At 43.0% G+C, this 26,171-nt stretch overlaps 1 protein-coding gene across 3 annotated transcripts in view; it reads left to right on the top strand.

Annotated features, from left to right (window-relative positions):
* The first annotated feature begins 21,159 nt into the window (after window positions 1-21,159).
* Window positions 21,160-26,171, top strand: part of SPEF2 (sperm flagellar 2) — a 104,272-nt gene continuing 99,260 nt past the window's right edge. For all 3 annotated transcript variants that reach the window (XM_060280326.1, XM_060280325.1, XM_060280324.1), the window contains exon 1: window positions 21,160-21,285. In XM_060280326.1, the coding sequence (XP_060136309.1) occupies window positions 21,228-21,285 (58 nt within the window). In that variant the 5' untranslated portion in view covers window positions 21,160-21,227. The remainder of the gene's footprint in view (window positions 21,286-26,171) is intronic.

The following is a 26,171-nucleotide window of genomic DNA, read 5'->3' as shown; positions in this document are numbered from 1 at the left end:
GAAGTGAACAACTGGCTTCGCAAATGGTGCAAACAGGAACGGTTTGGATTCTTAGATCACGGTCTGCAGTTTCTTGAAGATGGACTTCTGGCAAGTGATGGGCTGCACCTCACAAAAGTTGGGAGGAATGTTTTTGCCATGAAACTTAAAAACCTCATCAGGAGGGCTTTAAACTGACTTATGTGGGGGAGGGAAACAGTAGTCCTGAAGGTAGGAGTCTATCAAGTTCTGAAGATGACCATCCAAATGTCAAGGACCAAATGGAGCAAAAAGCATGCAGACCTAGTGGTGGGAGGAGGATATCCTTAAATAAGAGGATAGCCATGTTCAAATATATGAAAGGATGTCATATGGAGGAGGGAGAAAGATTGTTTTCTGCTGCTCCAGAGAAGCGGACACGGAGCAATGGATTCAAACTTCAAGAAAGAAGATTCCACCTAAACATTAGGAAGAACTTCCTGACAGTAAGAGCTGTTTGGCAGTGGAATTTGCTACCAAAGAGTGTGGTGGAGTCTCCTTCTTTGGAGGTCTTTAAGCAGAGGCTTGACAGCCATATGTCAAGAATGCTTTGATGGTGTTTCCTGCTTGGCAGGGGGTTGGACTGGATGGCCCTTGTGGTCTCTTCCAACTCTATGATTCTATGGTAATCTCAGCTAAGTGTATATAGCAGGGATGGACTACGGATTTTGTTGGACTGCAAGTGCAATTATCTCTGAGCATTGGCCATGTCGGATGGTGAAACCCAACAACATCTGGAGGGCCACCAGATCAACAACAACATCTGGAGGGGTATTCTAAGCGTCACCCCTCATGAAGTTCCCAAAAGTCGCCATAGATAATATGCTGCTTATTCTGCTCCTTTTTCTTCAGCAGTTGAAAGTTGTTTCTAGCCTCTCCCACAGATATATTTTCTTCTCCGGGTCTCTAACTGCCCACATGACTGTGTTAAAAGGTGACACTTAAGTTTAAAAGGGAAAGAAGTAAACATATTGTGCCCTTGGATGGAGAAGAACCGGATTGTTCACAATCCTGTCTTGATGTGTGTATTTATAACCAAAAGGTCAGCAGAAGAGACTGTAAGGTCCTCCCTCAGGTACAAGCTTGGACCGACAACATGAACTCAGCATGGAAGAGTAAACCTTTCTGAGTGATCAATTTTTATATATTATAAAAATTCCTGTTCCATAAAACCAGCATGTCTAGTTTCATTAAAATCTACAAAATAAACAAGCACTCCAAGCTCCAATGAACTTTCTGTTCTTCCATTCAGCAAAAGACTTCATTCAGCAAAACATAGCCCCCAAGACGCTGGCTACAAAATATAACCTGACAGCATTAAATGCCTTGGATGTGTTTTTAAATAAGCATACCAACTAATAAGACAGAGTTGATACATAGGGTCTTGCTACCAGATTGGGATCAGATAAAGATCCTTAATCTCTGGACAATATGAGCCTAGCTCAGGATATAGTGAATAATATTTTCTCCACTGTCACTATGGACTCATTGTTAAAACCGTGTTTATGGAAGACTATCTTACTTGGCTACGAGTGATCGCCAAAGAAGAAGAAGAAGATGATAGTGAATAACATTTACAACTCAAGCAGAAAGACAGACATAAGATAACACCCTCTTCTAAGGTATAGATACTGTGAGATCTCAGTCTCAGTTTATTGGTTTAATAATAAAAAACATCACTGCCATGTTTTTAGAACCAGCTGTGTAAAATACGTGACAGCTTAAGTACCAGTTGTGTGGTTGCAAACAGGAGCCTGGAGTTTTGTAGGCTACAGTGCCTGGAAAGAATGCATGTATGGTAAGCATGGGGGCCTGATTTATAGCACAGAACATCAAGCCAGCCTGAGTACCATCATGTTTGCAGAACACTTTATGCCCACACAACGTAACACTTCAGAAAGAAACAAAATACAGTCACACTGCCAGGACAAAGAAGTCGAGCTAAGGACTGAGTTAGGCAGTCACTTAATCCATAGCATACACTTTGTTTTTCCTAAAGAAATTACAGGTAAGCCCTGATTCTTCCTGGGAGGGCAGTGGGCATGCCACCCCCATGCCCACTATGGCATTAGAAGCCTTTGAAGAAGTCTCTATGGGGATTCTCCCCTGCCCCAAGACTCCTTGTGACAGGGAAAGGAGTAGGGCTGATCTCTAGATCATGGTGTGGGAGAGAAGAGATAAGCCTTTCCTCCTTGCATATAGACTTCCTGTTGACTCCTTCTCTCCCATTCCTGTAATTGCTGACTGTATTCCTTTATTTAAAGTCCCTGTAAGCTAGTGGCCACTGGACTTGTCAACCCTGAACCTACTGATAGTCAATCTCAGTCAAGATTTAAGGAATCTACCAATCTGGTGCCCTCTTGACTCCCATCAGCCCAATTCTTAGCAAAAGTATTTCCCGCTCAATGTGATAAGGTCAGGGGAGGGGCTGCCACATGTGGCCCCATCCCAGAGACAGAACTTAAGAGTGCCTGAAGAAGGCTCCTATTGTGTGTAAACAAGCCCCAGTGAATTCAGTACGACTGTCTAATTAAGCACAACAAAAACGGTACATGATAAAAGTAGTCCAAAGCTGAAATGGGCTGGCTGAAAAGAGCACATATAAACACATCCTCTTAAAGCAGGCTGCATTTATGGAGAAGGTTTATACTCCACACATAATGAGGCTTGGTCCAAGTGTGAAATCAAATATTAACGCGCTCCAGTGTTTGTGACTTACAATAATTTAATCCAATTAGTAGCTTGAACCTGAATAGATAAGCACGGCATTACAGAGCGAGAGCAAGGAATGGCGTGACTAGCTAACCCATAATCTGTGTCGATGTTGCTGAAGGGCAGGGTTAACTAATGCAGTCATTCCAGTTCTTCCCTTTGTTTTTCTGCTTCTAAGTCATTCCAGGGTAAGGCGAGATGTAATATGCAGATGTTCTGAAACCTGGAAAAGAATGGAACAAATATGACAAGATAATTTCCAGTAAGATGTGCATTGAAAATAGATACTTCTCAGAAGATGTTTTTCTGAGAAAAACTGAGCATATTCTTTCCTCACACCCATAGAAAAAGAAGGCCAATTTATAGAACTTTCTCCAAAGAATCTTCACCCTATTGTTTGTGAAGGCCACAATTTCCCCTCCGCAATGCCCCAGAATTATATCCAGTCCAAGTGAAGGATGAAAAAATGGTGGCCAGGGTGCCAACACAGGGCTAGGGTGGCATCCATCTGGGATATTCCAGGATGTGCCTCATGCAATTCCATTGGAAATTTATGTCATCCTTGAGGAGGAACCACTACTTCCATGCCCCACAAAATATAGCCATCCTCTCTATGCCTGGGTCCAAAAGGAATGAAAGGTATCCTTCAGGATTATGTTCTGGTCAGCTCTATAACTTGTAATGCATATCCTAGACAGGATAGGGTCCTGCCTAGTATATGTTCTAATCTGGAAAGTCTTCACTCGGGTCCACTCCAGATGTTCCAACAACCATACTCTTCCCTCAGGGCACTCTTCAATAGGGGCTGAGTCCAGGAGTCATGCTCAGAGCATCAGCCTTGCCATATTGATGGCCCATCCTGTAACTCCATTGTTGTCAATCTCATTGTGTAAGTACTATGCTTCACTCTTTCTGCAAAATATATTTTGCTTGGTTTCCTCCCTTTTTTCCAGTCTCTGAAACACTCTTGTGTAGAGAGGTGTTCTTCATCATTTTGATCTGTGTTGGGAGTGTCATCAATCCATGTCTTTCTTTAAGAGGTTTTCACAGCCCTTGGGACTTTGCTGGGTGCTGATGAAACTCCACTGGGCAATGTATTGCATTAGTAAAAACCCCTGTGGGTATTTATGGGCTTATGGTGATCCTTATCTGCTGGTAAACCTGGTGCATGTCAAACTTGCTCAAATGTTGGCCTTCTCCCATCACTGTAAAATGGGGCACTTGTCTGAACTTAAAGCCTTGACTGAATATGACTTTATAGTTCCCATAAACCAACAGGGCGAACTAGAAATACTATGCATGTTGCCCATTCAGAAAGTCACACTGGGGAGATGATGCATTGCTCTTCTAATTTCAACAGCTCTGTTTTTGTTTTCTGTTGGAGGGCATATGGAATTCCTCTGGCTTTTTTTTAAAAAAAATGTGGGCTGGCTGACCTCCTGGATCTATATCCTGCCCTTCACTCCCCTCAGTGTACTCAAGCTCTCTTGGTAGGACCTGATAATTCCTGCAAGGGCTGGAACTTTCTGCACATCTAATGTCAGGGCCTGGTTGCATGAGGAGGAGATCTGGGAGCCGCCAGCCCAAGAACCCCCCAGGGAGAGTTCCAAAGACAACATCTTAGGGCCTGGAGTCTAGTGGTGGGACAGTGAGGAGCAGTCAGCAGAAGAGATGAGCTGGGAGCTGACAGAAGCAGATGACTTGAGTGATTGACTGTCAGGAGGAGGGCCTTCCAAGACTGAATTAGAAGCTGAGAGTCACAGTATGCATGCAGACAGTCCCAGTCCTGCTGACTCTCTTCCCCCTCAGACCCCCCCCTTTAAGGAGGGTCCTGTACATTGCAGAGCAATGCACCACACAGGCCTAGAAGAGGAGCTCACTCCCTTGATGCGGCCTTGATCTGCTTGGGAGGGATCCAGAGTCTAGAGAGGGAACAGCTTGCCTAGAGCTTTGTTTCAGCAATGCCTTCATTAAGACGAACCAGGGACATTGCTATGTTGTTGTTTTCTGCTAATAAAAAGCTAATTGCATTCTGTGCCTTCTCTCTGTGTGTGCCTGCCCTGTGAATGACCTGGTTTGTTGATAGCTCCTTGACATCTAAATTATATGCTTCGTCCCAATCTACTCGACTCTTTCAGCCATGTTTGACCTTTCTCCTCTTACTATGAAGTCTCTCCCCCCCCCCCCTTGCCAATTATATGTAACAGGGACGCTTACTCATCCTACCACTGGGATATTTTCCCCAGTGTAAGTCTTCATTTCAATGAATTCAAGCTTGCTTTGCACTGTTGGTAGGTTTCTTTCTTGACTGCTCTAACAGAAACTCCTTATCTAATCCTCCTCACACCGGAACAGATTTTTTTTTTGGGGGGGGGACGACACAGGACATGCACAGGGGGAGTAGAACTGTATGTCCCATTGCACAGATGGAAATCTTTGCACTAACAAAGCACAGTAGTTGAATACTGCCAGGATATTCTATACAGCTTCAGTTTTCTGAGTGCTTACACTGTACAATTATGCTCCATAAATAAATTAACCATGATTTCATTTTTAAACCTCGCAATGCTGGAGAAACAAAGATACCTCAATTTCCCCTGACAAAATCCACTACATCTACTACTGCTAACAGGACTAAGAATCAGGTTTCAGAACATGGTTTCTGAAATCACACCGTGCAATTAGGCCATATGGCATGTTCCTAATCTTTTGATCCTTGAGGTGGAGGACAAACATTTACGGTATGCAAAACAAAATTGCTTCATTAGGAAAGGCTGCCTGAAGTCCTAACCAGTCGTGATATTTCGTGACAAGGAGGGCTTGCTACATAAAACTTTCCAGATTACTTGAAATTGGGTGATTGGCTCATCCTCTCCCAGCTTTCTTATTTGCTGGAAGAACAGATACAGCACAATAAGGGAAAATAATAGTATATGTGATCTATGTCGAACATGCATGTTTCTTGCAAGAGGCAGAGAAAGTGGAACAGCTGGTTGCTAATCACTTTAAATCTGAGAACGTCAGCCTGTTGGACTTACTTACAATTGCTTCAGAGATGCCAAGAGGTCCAACAATGTTAGTAAACAAAAACAAAAACAAAGGGAGAACTGGATGCATACGATGGGCACATTAGCACCACATGGCCTCAGCCTAGATGGCAGTGCAAACATGACTTAGCTTCAGAGAATGAAGGCCTTCTGAGATTTCCATCCTCAAAGCTTTGTAACAAACAGCTTGGGAACAGCATCGTTTTTATCAGAGGTGCAAGCTGAAATGTTTTACTATAAGAAATTAAAGTTTTTGTTAGTCTCTATGATAAATAAAGAAGGTTGATCGCCGAAGAATTGATGCTTTTGAATTATGGTGCTGGAGGAGACTCTTGAGAGTCCCATGGACTGCTAGAAGATCAAACCTATCCCTTCTTAAGGAAATCAGCCCTGAGTGCTCCCTGGAAGGACAGATCGTGAAGCTGAGGCTCCAATACTTTGGCCACCTCATGAGAAGAGAAGAATCCTTGGAAAAGACCCTGATGTTGGGAAAGATTGAGGGCACTAGGAGAAGGGGACGACAGAGGACAAGATGGTTGGACAGTGTTCTCGAAGCTACGAACATGAGTTTGACCAAACTGCGGGAGGCAGTGCAAGACAGGAGTGCCTGGCGTGCTATGGTCCATGGGGTCACGAAGAGTCGGACACGACTAAACGACTAAACAACAACAACAACAACAACATGATAAATGTACCGGTATGATTTTAGTGCTTAACTGAATCCTACCAGGAACTGGAAGAAACTTGTTTAAAGTGCTGCTTGATACCTTCACACACACCCCTCTCTCATTGAAGCTGAGCAATATATTTGCTAAAACCCTGGAATATCAACTTATTCCGCCATCTGGCAACATTCGAGGAAAAGCATATTTATCTGCATTGTAATTGCCTCTGTGAATCCAATTTTCCAGCTTGTCGAATTAAAAATGATCATTTTCCTTGTTTAGGTCAGAGGAAGCGCCCCCCCCCCTTTAAGCCAGGAATTGATGGCTGATACCAAATATATAAGGAAATGTAAGCTTACATCAAGTTTCCTGTGAGAGTTGTATGTAAGCTCAGGATTTGGTTTGTTCATTTTCATAATCAGGCTATTTATATTATTCCACCATCAGTCATTTGGGTTTATGAAAAACAGAGACTGGGTCTTCTGCCACCTTCAAGTTTGGCAGTGGAAGCCTTTGAGTTCTAAGGGCCATAGGTATGCTCAGCCCAGTCTGTAGGACCGGTGGCAGTTTCATGGCTGTTCCTGCTTTTGTAGGATTGGGGAGTCTAGATGAATTTGCTTCTCCTTCCCTCTAGATCTAAGATCAGTTCCACAGATTAAATACTATGGGCTAAGGCGGAAAGTGGAAGCCAGGCATTCTGCCACCAAAGAATCTGGCCACAACAGACAAGGCTGAGAATATCCTTACAGCCATGATAAAGTCAGCACAATAAGGTTGGCAGGAGGTCATCACCAGTTTTGCTGGGGCTAAGGAGAATTGCCTCTCACTCTCACTAGCCTCTGGGCTCAGACAGAAAAAAATGTGTGGAGACAGACATCAAAGATGCCAGTGCTATAATTACAAAACTAGACATTACTTTAGACTTGGGGCAATTGCTGCAAACAGAAAATATGTGCCTAACTCCATCCCCTTTCCTCTGTGGAATGTACCCATACAGCATAGCTTGACCTCAGGGCTGAAGCTCTATGAAGTAATGCAGAAGAGGAGGAGGGAGGCAGATTGTGTGATTACCACATAATGTATTCCTTGTTTATTACATTCATATACCATCCTTCCTCCATGGAGCTGTCACCAATTATGCTTGTACTGTAACTTCCAACCCAATATAATGAAAATAATAAAAAATGCATTATATAGAAAGGGAAAATTGCTTTGCAAAAATGTGTATATTAGGGGGAACTGCATGCTAAAGTGTGTATGTTAGGAGAAAGTCATCAGTGGATTTTTTTTAAAAAAATGCACGTGGATATGGAAATGTAGAGAATTGAACTTAAGATTTAAGAAATGGAAAGAAACCCATCCCTAGCTCAATAAGATTTACTTCTGGGTAAATATGTATGGGACTGAAGACTTCATTCTTCATTCAGAGCAATATTCTAGGTCTGTACCACTTAGGGGAGTGGGGGACTTATAAGAAATAGGAACTGCAGTAAACCTTTACAGTCTCAGCATGAATGAATATATTTTAGTTGTTTCTTGTAATGCTAACTGCTATACCTTGGGGTAAAATGGTTTTCTAGAGTAATGAATTTAGTGTTCTAAACTGAGTTCTCCTGCAATATAGATTTAAGTGACAAATACACAAAAGAAACTTGTTTCCCTGAACTAGTGTTTCACCAAAACTGTATGTTCTGGATCTAAAAGTTACTTGAGGTGAACTGCCCTGAGCTAATAACAGGAACTGCTGCATCAAGGACATTCATTATATAAGGTTAGGTTAGGTTTATTGACTTCGTGAAGCAATTTACAGGCAAATAAAAAAAAATACAATAATGAAACCACAGTATCAGATTTAGCAGCACAATATAATGTCGGATTGGTGTTGCCCAACTGCCCAGGAAAATAGCATTAAAACATACAGTATTTGCCTGGTAAACAATGTACCGTAATATATACAGATCCAGCAGCTCAGGACACATGGAGGCAGTAGGGCAACACCACAACACCTTTAAATGCACTGAACCCAGTCTTAATGGAAATGCCAAGCTACGTCTTCTTTCTCATGACAGCAGCTGTCAAGAGCTGGAGTCAAGTGAATTGGCAATAAAAACAGTGTCAGTGAAGCTAACGCTTTATTCAAAGCAACCAAAACAGTCCAAGCAACTCTTCCCAGTAGGTTTTGCCCCAATGAGGCAGTTGCAAGGATTGGGGGTCCCTGCCTGCCCATAGCTGCCTAAAACCCCTCCTCTCCAGGGTTTCCCCCAAGCAGTTGTAGACTGCGTCTGCATTTGTCTGCATTTCTAGGAGACTGGGGGGGGGGGGGAAGGAGCTGGTTGCAGCAGGAGGGGGAAACTCTGCATGGATTCTTCAGCAGCTGCCTCATTGCTGCCTCCTGGCCCCCTCCTCTCCAGCTTCCGCTCCTTCCTCTGAGCCCGGACTGCTCTTCCTGCTCACCAAACCCTGTTCATCTTCTGTTTCCAACACTTCCTTCTCCAAGTCATCTCCCTCATCCCCACTGATGCCTCCAACCACTCCTCTGCTCCAGCCAGTCCAAACTTGCTTCCAACTGGGGAAAAATTGGAAACATCTCAGAAACATGGACCCAATATGTGTGGAATGTTTAACTCACCATCGAAGGTTGATAAGAGGAATAACAAAGAAAGATGGTTACAGGTAGGTAGCCGTGTTGGTCTGAGACGAAAGAAAGATGGGTTTGACTTCGCATAGTCTCCATTTATATCATTTACTTACGTACAGTAATCTCCCTTCCACCTCAACAGCCACTATGGAGAAATTATCTTAACACTTTACATGGAAGTTGGTGGATGTGAGCAGAATTTGGAACATACTTCCTCCCCCCCCCCAAGTTTGTTTTGATGCCATGTGGATGACTGCATACAAGACTGTACATGTGTTCATCTCAGAAGACAACTTTCTGTTTGGTAACCGTTTTTAAAAAATTATGTAAAGTTTATAGAGAACAACAACCAGCCGGAGTAAATATAAGAAGTGCTAAATGCTTTTTCAACCATGGTGATGACACTAGCTAAAGACACCTGAATAATAATAATAATAATTTATTATTTATACCCCGCCCATCTGGCTGGGTTTCCCCAGCCACTCTGGGCGGCTTCCAACAGAAAAATGAAATAAAATAAAATAAAATAAAATAATCTATTAAACATTAAAAGCCTCCCTAAACAGGGCTGCCTTCAGATATCTTCTAAAAATCTGGTAGCTGTTTTTCTCTTTGACATCTGATGGGAGGGCATTCCACAGGGCGGGCGCCACCACTGAGAAGGCCCTCTGCCTGGTTCCCTGCAACTTGGCTTCTTGCAACGAGGGAACCACCAGAAGGCCCTCGGTACTGGACCTCAGTGTCCGGGCAGAACGATGGGGGTGGAGACGCTCCTTCAGGTATACTGATTGGTTGTAGAGACTGTAAAACGCTTCAGCAATTGATATGTGTTGTTCCTTTTTCATGTTGATCGTTACAGCCTTAATTCAGGACTGCAATAGGGGAACCGGCTAGTCAGAGAATTATAAAGTAAAACATTGATTTGCTATTTGCTCTCAGGAAGTAACTGGCTTCAAGTTTAAAGCAAATCCTCTTGCCATACCTGAAGCAGAACCATCCATTATTGCATGAAGGTTATAGCAATGGGTTTTGGCACTCAAATGCTCCCCTGTTTCAGCTCCATTTGGTACTGCTAATGGATCTGATGAAACAGCATCCCTCAGAGGTTCACTGACCTTTTGTTTTAAAATCAAAGCAAAACTTGTACTAATTACTTGAGACGTCAACACTACCCTAAAGGAGTTTTCCATAATTCTTCCAGATGACAGCGTCAAAACTTGAATGTTTAAGTAAATATTAATTAAAGCATATAATGGTTGGCATCCACTGGAAGATAGTGATTGGCATGCATAAGTGCTGAGTGATACCTCCAGTGAGAAGCTGTGTATTATAGTGAGAGGACTAGGATCTGGGAGATCAGGGTTCAAATCTCTATTCAGCTAGGAAAGTCACTGGGTGACCTTCAGCCAGACACAGTCTCTTAGCCTGATCTTCTGCACAGAATTGTTGTGAAGATAAAATGGGCAGAGAGAGAGCAGCATACACCATCTTGAGCGCCCTGGAAGAAAGGTGAGATATAAAGGCCCTGTTTGACCCAAACAGTGTCAAGGTTTCTCTTCCTGGCTTGGGTGATATTTATGACTCAATTTTGAAAACTAAAGGTATCTCTGCTGCAATTAAAGGAAGAAAAAAAAACAAGATCCCAAATCTTGATGCAAGTAATAAATTAATAGAGGCTGTTGTTGTTGTTGTTTTAAAAAAAATGATTAGCAAAATTATTTAGGGGATGAAACTAGAAAGAATCAGAGAGTGTGGCTGATAATTTGAAATTAGAAGGATTTTATATTAGGGAACACACAAAGAAGGTTCATTCTCTGGCCTGTTCTCTCTTTCTTACATGCTTTAGCTAAAATTGGTTTTCCTTTGGCTCTTTCTTCCTCTATCCAGCAGCATCTTTTATGAAGGCAGGTTGGCTTGATGTTTTGGGGAGATAAATACATTACTTCTGGTACAAGAGCCATCATAGCTGCTAGAGGGCCGTGGAAATTTGTGTCACAGCCTTTCAGACTCAACTACGCATGTACTATCTGAAACCAAAGGGGCACATCGGTTGCCAGATGCAAACTATATTGACATTATATTTTCAGCTTTTCTGTCCCACTACTAGGAGACCAGTTCTTTCTGTCTTGGAACTGCTCTTGGCTTAATAGAAGCTGGGTCAATGCTCTACAGAAATGCTGTACTGAAGCATAACAATCAGAGTTGTGCGTGACTTGCAGCAACATTCTCTTGCCAAACTAATGACAGCTTGCAAAGGTAAAATATATGAATGGGAGATGTTATTGTGTAATTGCTGGCATGCAAGTCTAAGTGCATCCAGCTGCCATCGAAGGGCGAACATTGATGAGTCCATTTTCTATGCCTAGTGACAAGGTTGACATGCCACGGGAATCCAAATCCTGGGGCAGGGGATATATATTCACCAGCTCATCCCTGCCAGGGTAGCATTTCAATGAAATATGTATGATTTATATTATTGTGGCATTTAACTGCCTTAGTCAGAGGCCTGGGGTGTTATGCAGGTGCACAGAGCAGCATCAAACCTGCCATAACATTTAAATAGAGGATAAAATGAGAAGCTCCAAAGGCGAGCAGGTATTTCAGTAGTTTGGTTTTAGGTCTGACAGACAGTATTTTGTTGGAAGGATTCAAGCTCATGCCAAGAAATGTAGCTTTGTGTTAATCAAATGGATTGCAGCACTCTGTTGACCTAGTACAAAAAACCCACCTTAAAAAAATACCATACTTTAAGCCAGAGCTTTCCAAACTGTGTGTCGTGACACGTTAGTTGCAGTGTATAGGTGTGTTGTGCGAACGCTCCCTGCGCTCCTCCCAGGGCTGGAAAGGGGTTAGTTTAACCTCCAGTTTGCTAGTAAAACTTAATTACTGTGTTGCAAAATGATGCAGGTCTTAAAAGTGTTGCCAGCACGATAAGTTTGGAAAGCTCTGCTTTATGCATCTAGGAAAGTGATGGGGTGAAACGCATGAGATGAATGATTGATTGATGGGAAATAGAGGTAGGGGAATTTTTGTATTTTGGTTCCTCTTCATTTCTCATTATTCCAATTTTATAGTTCTCCACATTTCCATGTTGGTTTGCCAGGTTTTTGTAAAACATATCCTCATGAAAATTCACCGGCATTTTAGTGTGAATTGCTCATAATGTACACAATTGTTATCCAATTCTGCCAAATATAGACATTTTTGCATGCATTTTCACGGATATATGCATTTATATGCACACTTTACCCTAGTGTATTGGGGGGGGCGTTTCATATTGCATATCTGGAGAACTGCACTGCAAAATTAACTGAAGTGCAACTTTTGAAGGATGGCTGCCATTTGGTTGACACATTGTTTCAGGAAGTGTGAATATATTCATTTTTGAATGTGAACTGAGTTGAATTTCTCCCGTTTCTCATGGGAAGTCATATAAACACTCCACAATGAAATCAGAATTGATGCAGGATGAAGGCTGATTGTTGTATGATTGCTCTGCAAACAAATCAGAATGAATGATCAGTGAAGACCAGATGTAGTCGTACCTTTGCATAAGCTTTCTAGAAGCAAATCAGAATAAATACCCATCTGAAAGAGCCCAAAGTCACACTCTGAGCTTTATGGATCTGTTAAAGTGAACCTTTGTGGCAAATTTGGAGGTTTCATCTTGGGAGATGAATGCTGAAGAAGGAAGCAAAACTAATTTCGGTAAGACTAATGATCTCTGGGGGATTCTGTCCATTCCCTCAAAAGCAATTTCACTTCCCAATTCTGCAATGTTATGGGCATTGCTGCATTAGACTGCAAGGACTTACTATCCCCCTTTTTTTTAAGGATGTGGAGCCAACCTTTCTACATAAAACAACTAAGGTCAAGCTAATAACAGACTCTGCCTACCCAGAATGCACCCACACAACCAAAGTGAAGCTACCACTGTGTCATTTCTTAGAACCCTTGAATCAAGTAAAGCAAGTCCTAAAGAAACGCAAGGGAGGTAAATTGGGGCATTTTAACTATGAGTAGTTTCATAAATGCTAAATTCCCAAGAAGAGGGAGGAAACTGAGGGGCATAGCAAAACAGAGAGAAAAGAGCACATGAATATTTTTCTGCATTGACAAGCAATTTCTAAAATACTTATTGTGGTTATGGTGGTTTTAAAGTCTGCTAGCAAGATTAAAGGAAGCTTAAAGTCTTCGTCAGTCAGAATGTAGAATCTGTGCTGGGTCAGAATGCTCATCAGCATTATTCATCTTCTTTCCTGAGCTTTGACAGCATTGCTAGATCTGTCAGCTGGGAAAGAGTGCAGTGCTGTCTGGGAACCAATTTGATTCCTCAGCCTCCAAGGGTTGTCGGCCATTCAAATAGAGGGCCACACCTCTGCAGTGGGTAGAGGCCCCAGCTTGCAAGGGTGCCTCCTCCTGCCTTCCACGTGCCCCAGTGAGGAAATCTGTCCACTGCCGCTGCTTTGCTCTGCTAAAAAATGGCCATGGGCTTGGCACAGAGTCAGTGAAGAATTATAGCTGTCAAAATATTGATGAAATTATTCACTGCCTGTGAAGCAGCACTTTTTGTTTCCAGAGGAACATATGGGCTTTCATCCTACTCAAGGGTACTTCTGTGCCAAAGCAAAGGCGGTCCTTGGCTCGAGGCTGCAATTACAAAAGTAGCAAGGCTTTGTCACTGCCGTTGTAAAAATGGATCCACCCTCGGGGTGGAAGCACATTGTGGAGATCACACAAAGTTACAGAAAGAGAAGGTGTGTGAAGGTGGTATTGCATATCCTCCAACATTTGTCCGATGGAAATAGGGACGTCCTAAGGAAAAATGGGACATTCTGGGATCAAATCAGGAACCAGGACAGCTTCCGTAAATCTGGGACTGTCCCTGGAAAATAGGGACACTTGAAGGTGCTGGTATTGTACCACTCAAGCTCGCTGGTGCCACTCAACCAAAAAAAGGTGCAGGGAGGAGGCTTCTGTTCCTGCGGTGTTTCATTAAGATGCTAAAGTATGCATGTTTAGTTAAAGGAAATTTCATCTGGGTTGTTGTGCAAACGTGAGCTGATAGCTTAGCAGAGCCAAGCAGAGACAGGGGCAAAGGTGTGTCCCTATCAGGCCAGTAGTTGGGTATCAAGACAGGAAGATGAGGCTCCAGTGGGCAGAGGCAGAAGATACGGTCAAGATCAGGGCAGAAATATGGCCAGAGGCATCTGGTGAGTTTATAGCCCTGACACACACTTTTACGAGGTGTATGTCTGAACCCACAAGTGTGTCCGCCACCCACACATTTAGCTATGCCCCGCAAGAGGCTTAGGGCCTTTTACTGGTGTTAAATGTGCCTATGTTATGGCTATGTGTATCTCCCCTTGACGTTATATCCATAAGGTCAGAGATTAGAAATCGGTGCATTTCATATGAAAGTTAACAATGTACCTACAAGATTAACTGGTTGTCTTACATGCTTCCTTAATCATGACTTTGTTTTGGGAGGAAGATTCCATTGTCTGTGCAGAACCCCGTTTTTTCCTACAGGAGGTGATAATTAAACTTTGCTGGTAACACAGGATTAGTGGACTGATCGTTACTTTAGGTACTAAGACGTCAGGATATTTACACATATCTTCCAGGTCATGTTTAAGGTAAGAACCAGTACCAAGATTAAAATAGGTCATAATGGGATAAAATAGGTCATAATCATTTTATATAATCATGCCAGCTTCACTGATGCCATGATTTACAGCAATAAACCACATAAAAAGTTCAACTTGGCACCCATCATGACTGTGTTTACAGCCACTGGTTGGCTAATGAGCTGTGCTGAGCAATTTGGAAGTGTGGGTGCCTGTATTCTATTTTATTTTGATAATGTTCTTTACTGTTCTTAGCTTTTCCAGCTTTTTTTCTTAGCTTTGTCATCTTTCAGGTGTTATTTTACCTTTTGCAAACAGCTCTGGGCTTACAGGAAAGCAGCTTATAAAAGAGGGCAAGGTATATAAGCAACTTGAGCAAAGATCCCAAGCCATGTGAACATTTGGGCAGGCAGCTCTGAGCCTTAGGAGCATCGCTTGCCTGTGATGAATTGCACACGTTAACTCAGGAAGAAATGGAAAGGATGGCAAGTCTTCCCTTAGGTTATAATCAGCCCATCAAAACTGTAACTAGTTTGGAAGGATTTTTTAAAAACCTCATTACATTGTCTCTTATGACTAATGATGTATGTGTCTGATCCAAAAAGACAAAATAATTACAGGAGCTAATAGAAAATGTATTACTTTAGGTATAACACGTTCCATTTTTGTGACTTGCAAGTGACAGGAAAATCCAGCATTTCATTGCTAACGTGCTGGGCACAGAAATGGGCTAAACTTTCTTTTATGATCTACTTGGGCAACAAATACATTTTAAAAAACCACATGTGGTCATTCAGATATTGCTGGACTACTATTCCTACAATGCTGACCGTTGGCAATGCCAGCTGGGGCTGATGGGAGAGGGAGTCCAACAACCTTGTGGGGGGGCCACAGGTTCCCCCATCCTTGTTATAAATGTACAAATACGCAATCTCTTGCTGCAAGGAACAGCTTTTAAATACCACCACTCCTTTGAATTCCCCCATGCATGCCGAAATGTTACTTGGGTAAATGTGGAGGAAGGCACTTGGAAGCAAGCTGGACTCACCAAATTGCTATTTGGCACCCAATACCTACGACTTAGAGAGAGAACAAACATCAGACAATGAGCATTGTCTAAAAACTGGCACTGCTAACATTTCAGTGAACTGGTAACCTTTCCCTCCTCCATAAATCCCTCCAACTTTCCAACCTTAAGCAGTGCTTTTGGATGGAATGCAAGAGGAAACTTGCAAAAGTGTCATGGGAAGACATCAATTTTGTTTCACAATAGTTTTGTTTGTAGACATATGGAAAGCACACTATTATTAGGTTTCTTTCTTTTATTATTAGGTTTCTTTCACTGCGGATTCCCCTAAATGGTTTAACAATTCTTTGCTCATCCTCTTATGCTTATACCCCCCTAATCCACTCAATACCCTACAAATGTGATGCAAAAATTATTTTTCGAGCTCTGGCAGATGTTTGTATTTTATCCGTATTTCAATTACCATCAGAAGTGGAAGGTCACAGCAGCAGTTATTTGTGGTTACCTTGATAGCAATATCTGGGTTAGCTCTAGGGCAAAAGGTGGGTAGAACTGAATCTTATAATATATGTATTTAGCTTGGGGATGAGGAATTTGCAGCCCTCTAGATATACTTCTGACCCTTGGCCATGCTGACTGGGGCTGATGGGAGTTGGAGTTCCTGAAGGTCTCTGAACATCCGCCGCAGAATCTCCATCTCAGGAAAAGTTGTGCTTCTTAGAGTTCTGCAGCTGCCTACGAAGATAGGATTTATGCTATATGGATGGCCTTGAAAGTTGTGCTGAAGCAAACACTGCCAGATTCTTGCCTGTTGCATTAACAAGTTAAATATATCAAAAGCTGCAGTTGTACAATGTTCTGAAATCCGTTTGCGTTGGGATTGCATATAATCCTGCCTTGTACAGAGTCAGAGACCATTGGTCCAGCTAAGGAAATTCTAAAGGGCTTTGAGAAAGAAGCAGAAAAATGGAAGCCTCTTTCACAGGGGGGAAAACTTTTGAAAAATTAAAGGGCATTTATCATCAGAGCACTAGCATAAGCATCTAGCAGAAACTGTGGTTAATATTCATTGCCTCCAAGTGACTAATGAATAGAAATGGGCCAGGCTCTGGGAAATGCTCCAGCAAGAGACAGTTGTACCATTTCTGAGCTAAGCCCAAAACCTTGAGTGGAATTAGAGAAAAGCCCTATAAACACAAAGCAGTTACTATTGCAAAAGCCCTAACAAATGGAAAGTAAATTATAATAATAAATTCTTCCAGCAGCACCTTAGAGACCAACTAAGTTTGTCATTGGTATGAGCTTTCGTGTGCATGCTATCTGCATCATCTTCATCAAATTCTCTCCCCAACCCACCAACTTGCAAGATTGAATTCATACTGGTTTTTGAAGCAGCAAACTCTGTCTTCTGCTTTTCTGTGTACCAGGCTGAAAGCTGAAAATAGTTCCCATGAAATCATCCTCAGGATCATTCAGTGTCTATAATGAACAATCTAACCCTGTGATGGAGGTCAGTAAATGATTCACTTTTCATACCAGCTACTGTAGCCACATTTTCAGGGAGAAGACCTAGGAGTACCAACAGTATTTAAAAAATAAACCACTCTCTGCCAGATAACCAATACAGTGAAGTAACACACACAGAGAGAGACATACCAAATTTTGCCAGACCCAGGGGTTTACCCTTGAACCACTAGGTGCAACCTTAATTCCACACACGAACCATCAATCTTCCCTAAGTTCATATCTGATTCACTAGGTTTTGTCCTGTTTCCACCTGCCCTGGGTCTATATTTTTGTTTTAAACAACAACAGGCAAGGCAATATTTCCAGCTACACAAGCAAGCTGACATATGCCAGTAGGGCAGAATCCAGCCCTCAATGATGGTATTAACATCACTTCAACCCCCACCCCACCTCACCTCACTCCATCCTTTCTATTATGTTTGTTACAACATAAATCCAATCTTAACCAAATTTACTAAGAGATAGTAAATTGACTTCAGTAATACTTATTTCCAGAAGTCTTTCAGACTGCAGATCATGCTTGTTAATGTCTATTGATCCTCTCCCCTACGAAGCTGTGCAGTGCACTTATGCAAGCAGGAACTTATTTTATTTTTTTAACCCCTCTCTCATCCTTTTTCTTTAGAAAATGCAGAACAGTTAAATGGGATTTCCAGCAGCCCAGAATATAATAAATTCCACAAATACTTAGCTTCAACAATACTATAGATTCCAAGACATTTGATGAACCAAAATTTCTTCATGGCAACTGTAGGTAAAACTGCACACAAGATATAGAGCTGCCATTAAAAAACAACCTTATGTGTTGATGAGCTCTCCTTCCCTGCAGCATCAAATTAACCTGTGTTGTGATGACATCATGTGGTGCCTTTCCCCATCCCTGCTCCTCTACTGGTGGAGTAAGACGCGCTGCAATGACAGCATGCAACATACAGAGTGTATTGATACTACAGAGAATTTAGCATATCCTTTATAGTTCCACCTGGAACTACCAAGCTAAAAACACATTGTTAGAACTCTTAGGACCCCTCCAGATTCTCTGTGTGTGTGTGTGTGTGTGTGTGCGCGCGCGCGCATACACACACACACACACACACAGGATATTATGCAACATGCCATTGATGCAATAATAGCACAGATTTATCTCCACACCATCCCACCTTATTAGTTGTTCCGAGATGCTTCCCCATTGTTAGACCCTCCAGACAGAAAAAATGTGGCTCCTTGTGCTATAGCACAAGAAAAGCGGTACCAAATAAAAAAATCCACCCAGAAGAAACATTCATGGTGCAAAAAGTGCCTGAGATACAGCCAAAAGCTGCAGGGCATACACCAATTATATAGCCAACTTGATACCATCATAAGCACAAATCATCATACATGCACAATAAAGAGAATATTGAGGGGCCATTAATGCTTGCTGATAGTATATTTAGATACATATATTTTAGAGAAGAGCCATCAGGATCCATGATTCAAAATGCAAGTTGTTAGGCAATGCTTAAGCAAGAAAGTTATAGTCAATAGTTTCTCTTAACAAAACTGAATAAAATGCATTAAGCAAAATGCTATGATTCACCCTCACCCATTAGTGATATATCCCTACATCTATAAATAGATGACACTCTCTCTCTCTCTCTCTCTCACACACACACACACAATCTTGTACAGTATAAGAGACACTGATTCTTTGTAGCCTTTCCTTTCCACCTGAGCAAAGTTTAACCATTCTTTACATGCTCCTAGAATCAAGTCTAACCTCTGATATTGGGGAAAGGACTGTGTGAGAGCAATATTCTCCTGAAAACATTTCTCAGCCTGGATATGCTTCTGCCTCTCAGCCAATTTCTATTATGTAGTTTCTAACATCAAGTACCGGAATATATTCCCAGGCGCCTGAGCAAATTACCATTCTCTTCATTAAACCAACTTTGTTTGCATTCCCTTGGCAGTTGCAAATGCAAACATGGATGCTCCCTAGACTCTTTCTTTTGGTTTGCTGTTGTCCAGGATTCTTCCTGCCGGCTCTGCACAGTCCAAGTCCATACCTGTTCACAGATATAGGTTTGTGTGTGTGTGTGTGTGTGTGTGTGCTTGTGTGTGTTATTTTCCACAAGGGTCAACATTGATGCTGAAATCCAGCATCACCTGAACTCTGCAAGTGCGGCTTTCTCCCGATTGAAGTGCAGAATGTTTGAGGACCGGGACATTTGCAGGGGAAACCAAAATGCTTGTTTACAAAGCTATTGTACTACCAACCTTACTGTATGCTTGTGAAACATGGACCACTTACAAACGCTATCTCCAACTTCTTGAAAGATTCCAGCAACGGTGTCTCCGAAAAAATCTTATGCATCACTTGGGAAGACAGGTGAACTAATACCAGTGTACTGGATGAAGCAAAGATAATCAGTGTTGAAGCAATGGTTCTTCAACATCAACTTCGTTGGTCTGCTCATATTGTGCGGATGCCTGTCTTCCAAAGCAACTACTCTATTCCAAACTTAAAAATGGAAAGCGTAATGCTGGTGGTCAACAAAAGAGGTTTAAAGACTGTCTCAAGGCAAATCTTTAAAAATGTAGTATAAACACCGACAACTGGGAAGCACTGGCCTGCAAGTGCTCCAGTTGGAGAACAGCTTTACCAAAGGTGTCATGGACTTTGAAGACACTCGATCTCAGGATGCAAGGGAGAAATGTGCTAAGAGGAAGGCACGCTTGGGAGAGCCACACCGTGATCAACTCCTGCCCGGAAACCAATGTCTCCACTGTGGAAGGACGTGTGGATCCAGAATTGGCCTCCACAGTCACTTACGGACTCATTGTTAAAACCGTGTTTATGGAAGACAATCATACTCGGCTACGAGTGATTGCCAAAGAAGAAGGATGAGGAGATATATAATGTATATCAGGGGTGGCCAACTTTCAAGAGACTGCGATCTACTCAGAGGGTTAAAAACAGGCAGAGATCTACCCCCCCCTTTTGGAGGGTTCGGGTCAAAGTTGTTGAGTTTTTTCAAGGAGGAGGTAAAATGTTGAGCGTTTTTAGGTGATCCACAGTTGTTCAGCTTCTTTGGGGGGAGCCAGTGATCTACCGCAGACATCCAGTGATCTACCGGTAGATCACGATCTACCTGTTGGACATGCCTGATGTATATGTATATATGTGTGTGTGTGTTGTTATAAGAGGTTTTAAAGGCTTTCTTGCCTGTTTAAAAGGGTCCTACCCCGGTAGGGAGTTCGAACCTCCGAAGAGATCTGGTGAAATTAATTACCCCTGAGCCAGGTGTCACACCTAAAGTGCCCTTAAGGCAGGATTTGTGAGCACAGAGAGAGACAAAGGGTGTTTTTTCCAGTTCCTCCTTCCTTGCAGAGAAACATTTGATCAGTTTGGGAGAGTCAAAATGGTAGAGTCAAAATGGTTTCAGGACTGTTTTCCTGTACGTGTTTGCTTGGTACATTTATGAACATTTATTATATATACATACATACATACATACATACATACATACATATATGTGTGTGTGTGTGTGTGTGTGTGACCTTAAAATTCTCACAACAATATATATACAGTATAATATAAATATAAATTATAATAGATATACGCAAAAGCAATTCGTGCTCCAGGACTGACCCCACCGCACTCGAAATTAAAGTACCTAAATAAATCATGGAGCCTCACTCGTCCCGTCCTCGCGCAACACATGCCATCAAATCGCGCATGCGCTCTCGGGCCAAAGGCTCATCCCTTTAAACAGCGGGTTGGCGGGAAATGTTTTCGGCGCCGCTAAGCGACTTGAGGGAGAAACCTTTCCCCACCCCACCCCGCTGCGCACGCGCGCGCCCTCGTTCCTCCCGGCGCCTCCTCCCCCGCCGAGTGGGTCGCCATGGTGACGGGACGCGGAGCTGCGCTCGAGGCGGCCTCGAGCCCAGTCGGGCGAGGAGCCGGCACCGCTCGCAGCCATGACGGACATCCTGTGCGATTGGCTGAACAGAGAAGTGAAGCTCTCGCGGACAGTGAGTGAGTGCGGGAGCCTCTTTGCAGGGTTAAGGCGGCGGGCGGGCGGGCGAGGAAGCCCCCGGAGGTGTGGAGCTCAGGTGTGGGGCGCCCCTCTCAGGCAGGCAGACGCTTCGTTTCGGCTCGCCTGAGGGAACATCGCCCTTCCCCCCGCCCTGTAAACCAGATATTCCTCCAAACCCTACACGCGTGGAGACTTTTCTTCTTCCTCTTGTTATTTAGCCCCTCGTGAGAGGAATGGCGCTTTGCACATGCTCAGGAGCACGGTTTGCTACTGATTCATTTGCTTCCCCCACAGACATCACATTTCATAGAAGGGGAGCCACGCGGGTCATCTCGTCCGACTCGCTGCAATGCAGGAGTTTGCCCCTAAACATGACATTAACGCCTTGCCACCAAGGGCGTACCCACCACGGGGCAAGTTAGGGCAGCTGCCCTACTCTAGAAGCAGGGCTGGTGGGCAGAGGCGGAGCACAGCCCGGCGGAGCGCGAGTTCGCCATTCCCGCCGCGCCGCGCCGCACCCTCCCTCCAGCTCCCCGGCGCGCCCTCAGGCAAGGCCAAGCGCGGCGGGGAACCAGAGAGCGCGGCGCGGTGGGCGGGAACGCTGAACTCGCGCTCCGCTGGGCTGGGCTCCGCCTCCACCCACCAGCCCTGCTTCTAGGGAGGGGCACAGCCCGGCGGAGCGCGAGTTTGCCGTTCCCACCCACTTTGTGGCCCCTGCCCTTCCGTGCCTTGGCCCCTCCCCTTGCCCCCCCCTAGTTTTGATCCTGGGTACGCCCATGCTTGCCACCCTAATGTAATTCCCAATGTGGGGCTCGAACCCACAACCCTGAGATGGGAGTCTCATGTGCTAACGGCTGAGCTACCCCTGGTTAATGTAGATTCTACTTATCTGTTTCATGGAATCTGCACACCACTTGATTAGGGGGTGGGTGGGTGGAAACCTCCAAGTGGTTTACAGGAGAGATAAAACAATAGCATTGTCAATAAAAAAAATACCAATTAGCATTAAAAAGGGGAAATAATAATAATAATAATATACCCTGTTTCTCATATTTTAAGACATACCCATAAAATAAGCTATAGCAGGATTTTTAAGCATTCAAGGAATATAAGCCATACCCCGAAAATAAGACATAGTGATAGGCGCAGCAGCAATGCCGGCCGCGGCAGGAGGAGGAGGAAAAAAATAAGACATCCCTTGAAAATAAGCCATAGTGTGTTTTTTTGAGGAAAAAATAAATATAAGACGTGTCTTATAATATGAGAAACACTGTATTCTTTGGTTTCCCCAGCCACATTGGGCAGCTTCCAACAAAGATTAAAATACATTAAAATGTCACACATTAAAAACTTCCCTAAAATGACAGGCGCAATTAAAAAAACATGCATAGGATAGACTAAAATGAAATAAAACTCACACCAGATTCCTAAACATTTGGGTAGACATGTATAAATAAAAATGTCTTTGGCAGGCAGCAAAAAGCATACAGTACAGTGAAGGTGCCTGTTTGGTGTCAATAGGCAGGAAGTTACAAAGTTTCAGCACTGTCGCACTAAACTAAACCATTGCATTCTTACAGATGCTGTGTGGGTATTTATATATACCCAGGGCAGGCAGCAGAGTAGTAAGAAACAAACAAACAAAAGTACTTCAATAACAACAACAAAAGACTAATGCAGCATGCAAACTAATGCAGCAAATTTAAATACATGAGCCCATTCAAAACAGACAGTATGATCAAACTGCTTTAAGTTTAAAGTGCTTGCATTAGTAGTTCTTATTTTTCCATCATTGAAAAATAGGTACCAGGAGGACTCGCACAAGGAGCAGCTGTTCTGTTGTTGGAAATAACTTTCACCCAAGTAACAAAAAAAGTTATTACTGATGTTAATAACTGTGCTAGAGTCCCAAATGCCCTAGGAGGGTTGGTGGGAGTGGGTTGGGTTTAACCAGGGGAGGCAGTAATATTAAGTATCAATATTAATAACTAATAACCTGTATGGCACTTGGAGGGATTCCATGCAGCTTGGTTGTCTTCCTTGATTTTGAAACTGGGGTCTTGAAACTTTGGGAATTTTGAAATGTTTTGTGAGTATTTGTATCAATTCTGGGAGTCTGGAATGATAAGAGGAATTTGTTTTTAGATATGATACATTTGTAAAAAATGCAATGAAATCAAGAGAGACCAGGCTTTGGTTAAAAGTGAAATGACAGTAATACTTTATGGAGAGTAGTAAGAATTGTAATATGTCAACAAGCAGCTTCTCCTAATTCGAACTTGTAACACCAGACAAGACGTACAGAAGTTCCCTTGTTTGCATGTAACTATGATGCAGCACAGGAAAGCCCCGCTCCTGAATTGTATATTGGGTTGCATGGACAGAATGTCTGGTGTTTTCCACACATAATGACCATTTGCTCATATGTGCAAAAAGACATATCATGGCCTCAGTGTGGTTTTGTTAAAAGAACTAGAGACCCTATATGGCACCATATTTGAGGGGGGGACTATTTTCTAACCTAGGCATGGGGGGACCTGTGGCCCTCCAGATGTTGCTGCAATTCCCATCAGCTGATGGGAGTTGGACTCCAATAAATCTGGAGTGCCATGGGTTTCCCATCACTGCAAATCATACTATTAACAGGTTCCTAGAAGGTTGTATCTGCTTTTGCTCATCTATCTCCCACTGCTTCCCCTCTTGTCATCCATCCTCCTGCTTCCATGGCAAGTTGGGAAAGGCAGAGCAGCAGGGTGGGAGGAGGAGCAGGGGCTATTTCTTTCCTCGTTGCCTTGGACCTTTTCTCTAGGTTGGCAATCCTACACTCCTGAGCGGTCTGTTCAAAATAAAGAAGGCTGCAACCTTCAGTCAGTTATTTGGTTCAAGAACCTTTTGATTGACTTATCGGGCAGAAGATAGCTTGAAAAATCTTATTTAGTTATTTTAGTGCAGTCTTACAAAAACTGTGGGTAGCAGGTGTTATCTTCCCTTTGCTCATACACAAAGGAATGCCTCTTCCCCTGAGAGCGCCTGCTGTGACGCATGCAAGCATTATCAAAAAATAAGTTGCAAATGTGTTTTCTTTTTCAGTTTATTCATGTGCAAATCAACGTGCTTCTTATTGATTGAATCAGTTCTAATTGATCCAAACTCATAAATCTTTTTTTTAATAGGTAGCAGCTTCCCAAATAACCTTGTGTTTTGTGACCTGCCTAATGCTTTACATTACTACCTCCACATTTTTGGCAGTCCTAGAAAAGCAGTGGGTTGTTTCTCAAATGCCTTGTGAGCTGCATTTGCCTTAGTGGCTCAGAATTTTGAGTAGGCCTCGCTTAACGCCTTAAGATAGCAGAATTGTGTATGTACATTTTGCACACTTTCTGAAGTGGAGGCTTCTTAAGTGAAACACCTTTCATGCATGGTGTTCATTCTGAGTTACACAACACACCTCTAAAGCTCCCACATGGCAATGATTTTTATCACCGGAGACTCTTCTGCAGTTTCAAGGGACACAAATATGTTGAATTTCCTCAATTAATAAGGACTCTGGAGTACAGACAGTCCTTGTAGATATATGTTTATCCCGTTGTTCCTACTATTTCATCTACAAATGCCTTTCCTCCAGAGAAGAGTATCATCCACACAGAGAGATGAAATGCCCCTAATGAGAAGCTGAACTACCAGATTTCTAGAGCTCTTTAGGTTGTGGGAGAGGCAATTATAAACTCTCAAATTACCATTGTATCTCGAGGCTTCTTCATATTGCAAATTAGGGTCGTCTTACTCTTCCCAGAAGAAGAAGCATCTTGAAACACAGAGAATTTAAGAAATTATTCCAGCTTACTTTTAAGTTGGGGACATGGGTGGTGCTGTGGGTTAAACCACAGAGTCTAGGTCTTGCCGATCAGAAGGTTGGCAGTTCGAATCCCCGCAACAGGGTGAGCTCCCGTTGCTCGGTCCCAGCTCTTCCCAACCTACGGTAGCAGTTCGAAAGCACGTCAAAGTGCAAGTAGATAAATAAGTACCACTACAGCAGGAAGGTAAACTGCATTTCCGTGTGCTGCTCTGGTTCGCCAGAAGCGGCTTTGTCATGCTGGCTACATGACCTGAAAGCTGTACACTGGCTCCCTCAGCCAATAACGTGAGATGAGTGCCGCAACCCCAGAGTCAGTCACGACTGGACCTAATGGTCAGGGGTCCCTTTACCTTTACTTTTAAGTTAGAAGAGGCAATAGAGAACTGCTGCTATTTTAATAATTTACTGTAGGTTGAAGCCAACTAAATAATACTCAAAGTGGAGCCATTGAAATAATTGGATGTGACTTAAGTCAATTGGCTTGAGTGAGTACCGGTATATTTTATTTATTATTATTTATTAAATTTGTATACCACCCTTCATCTGAAGATCACAGGGTGGTTTACAACATAAAAATACAAAATGAGAACACAAAATACAGTACACAATAAAACAAAAACAAACCAATGAGCCCCCTCCCACAAACACATGCTGAATATGACTTAGTTGTGTGCAACTCTTCATTTTTAAAATTTGTTTCATTAGGGCCAATTCATGCATTAATGCTTCTGGAGCAGGCCTGCACAAGTGTCAGTAATGCCCAGAGCATATCTGTGCAAGCTGTGGTACACCAAGTCAGTGACCCATCGGGGGTTGATAACTACCCTATCATTTATGCTGCCTGCCTGGGCTTGTAAAAAGGGGGGGTGTCATTGAGTGCTTCACAGGCCACAATGTGTGGTTAATAGATTTGGTGGGTCATGCAGATACAGGCCTGATTGAAATGGAGGAAGCACCTTGGTGAGGTGGATCACGTGGTTTCATCCCATGCTAGCTGAAACATGGCCTGAGAAAAGGCAATGTTGACTT

Source organism: Zootoca vivipara, chromosome 11 (genome assembly GCF_963506605.1).
Source record: "Zootoca vivipara chromosome 11, rZooViv1.1, whole genome shotgun sequence".
In the NCBI taxonomy this organism is placed as follows: Eukaryota; Metazoa; Chordata; class Lepidosauria; order Squamata; family Lacertidae; genus Zootoca; species Zootoca vivipara.
The sequence above is the reverse complement of the archived record's forward strand: the minus strand, read 5'-3'. Positions and strand labels throughout refer to the sequence as shown.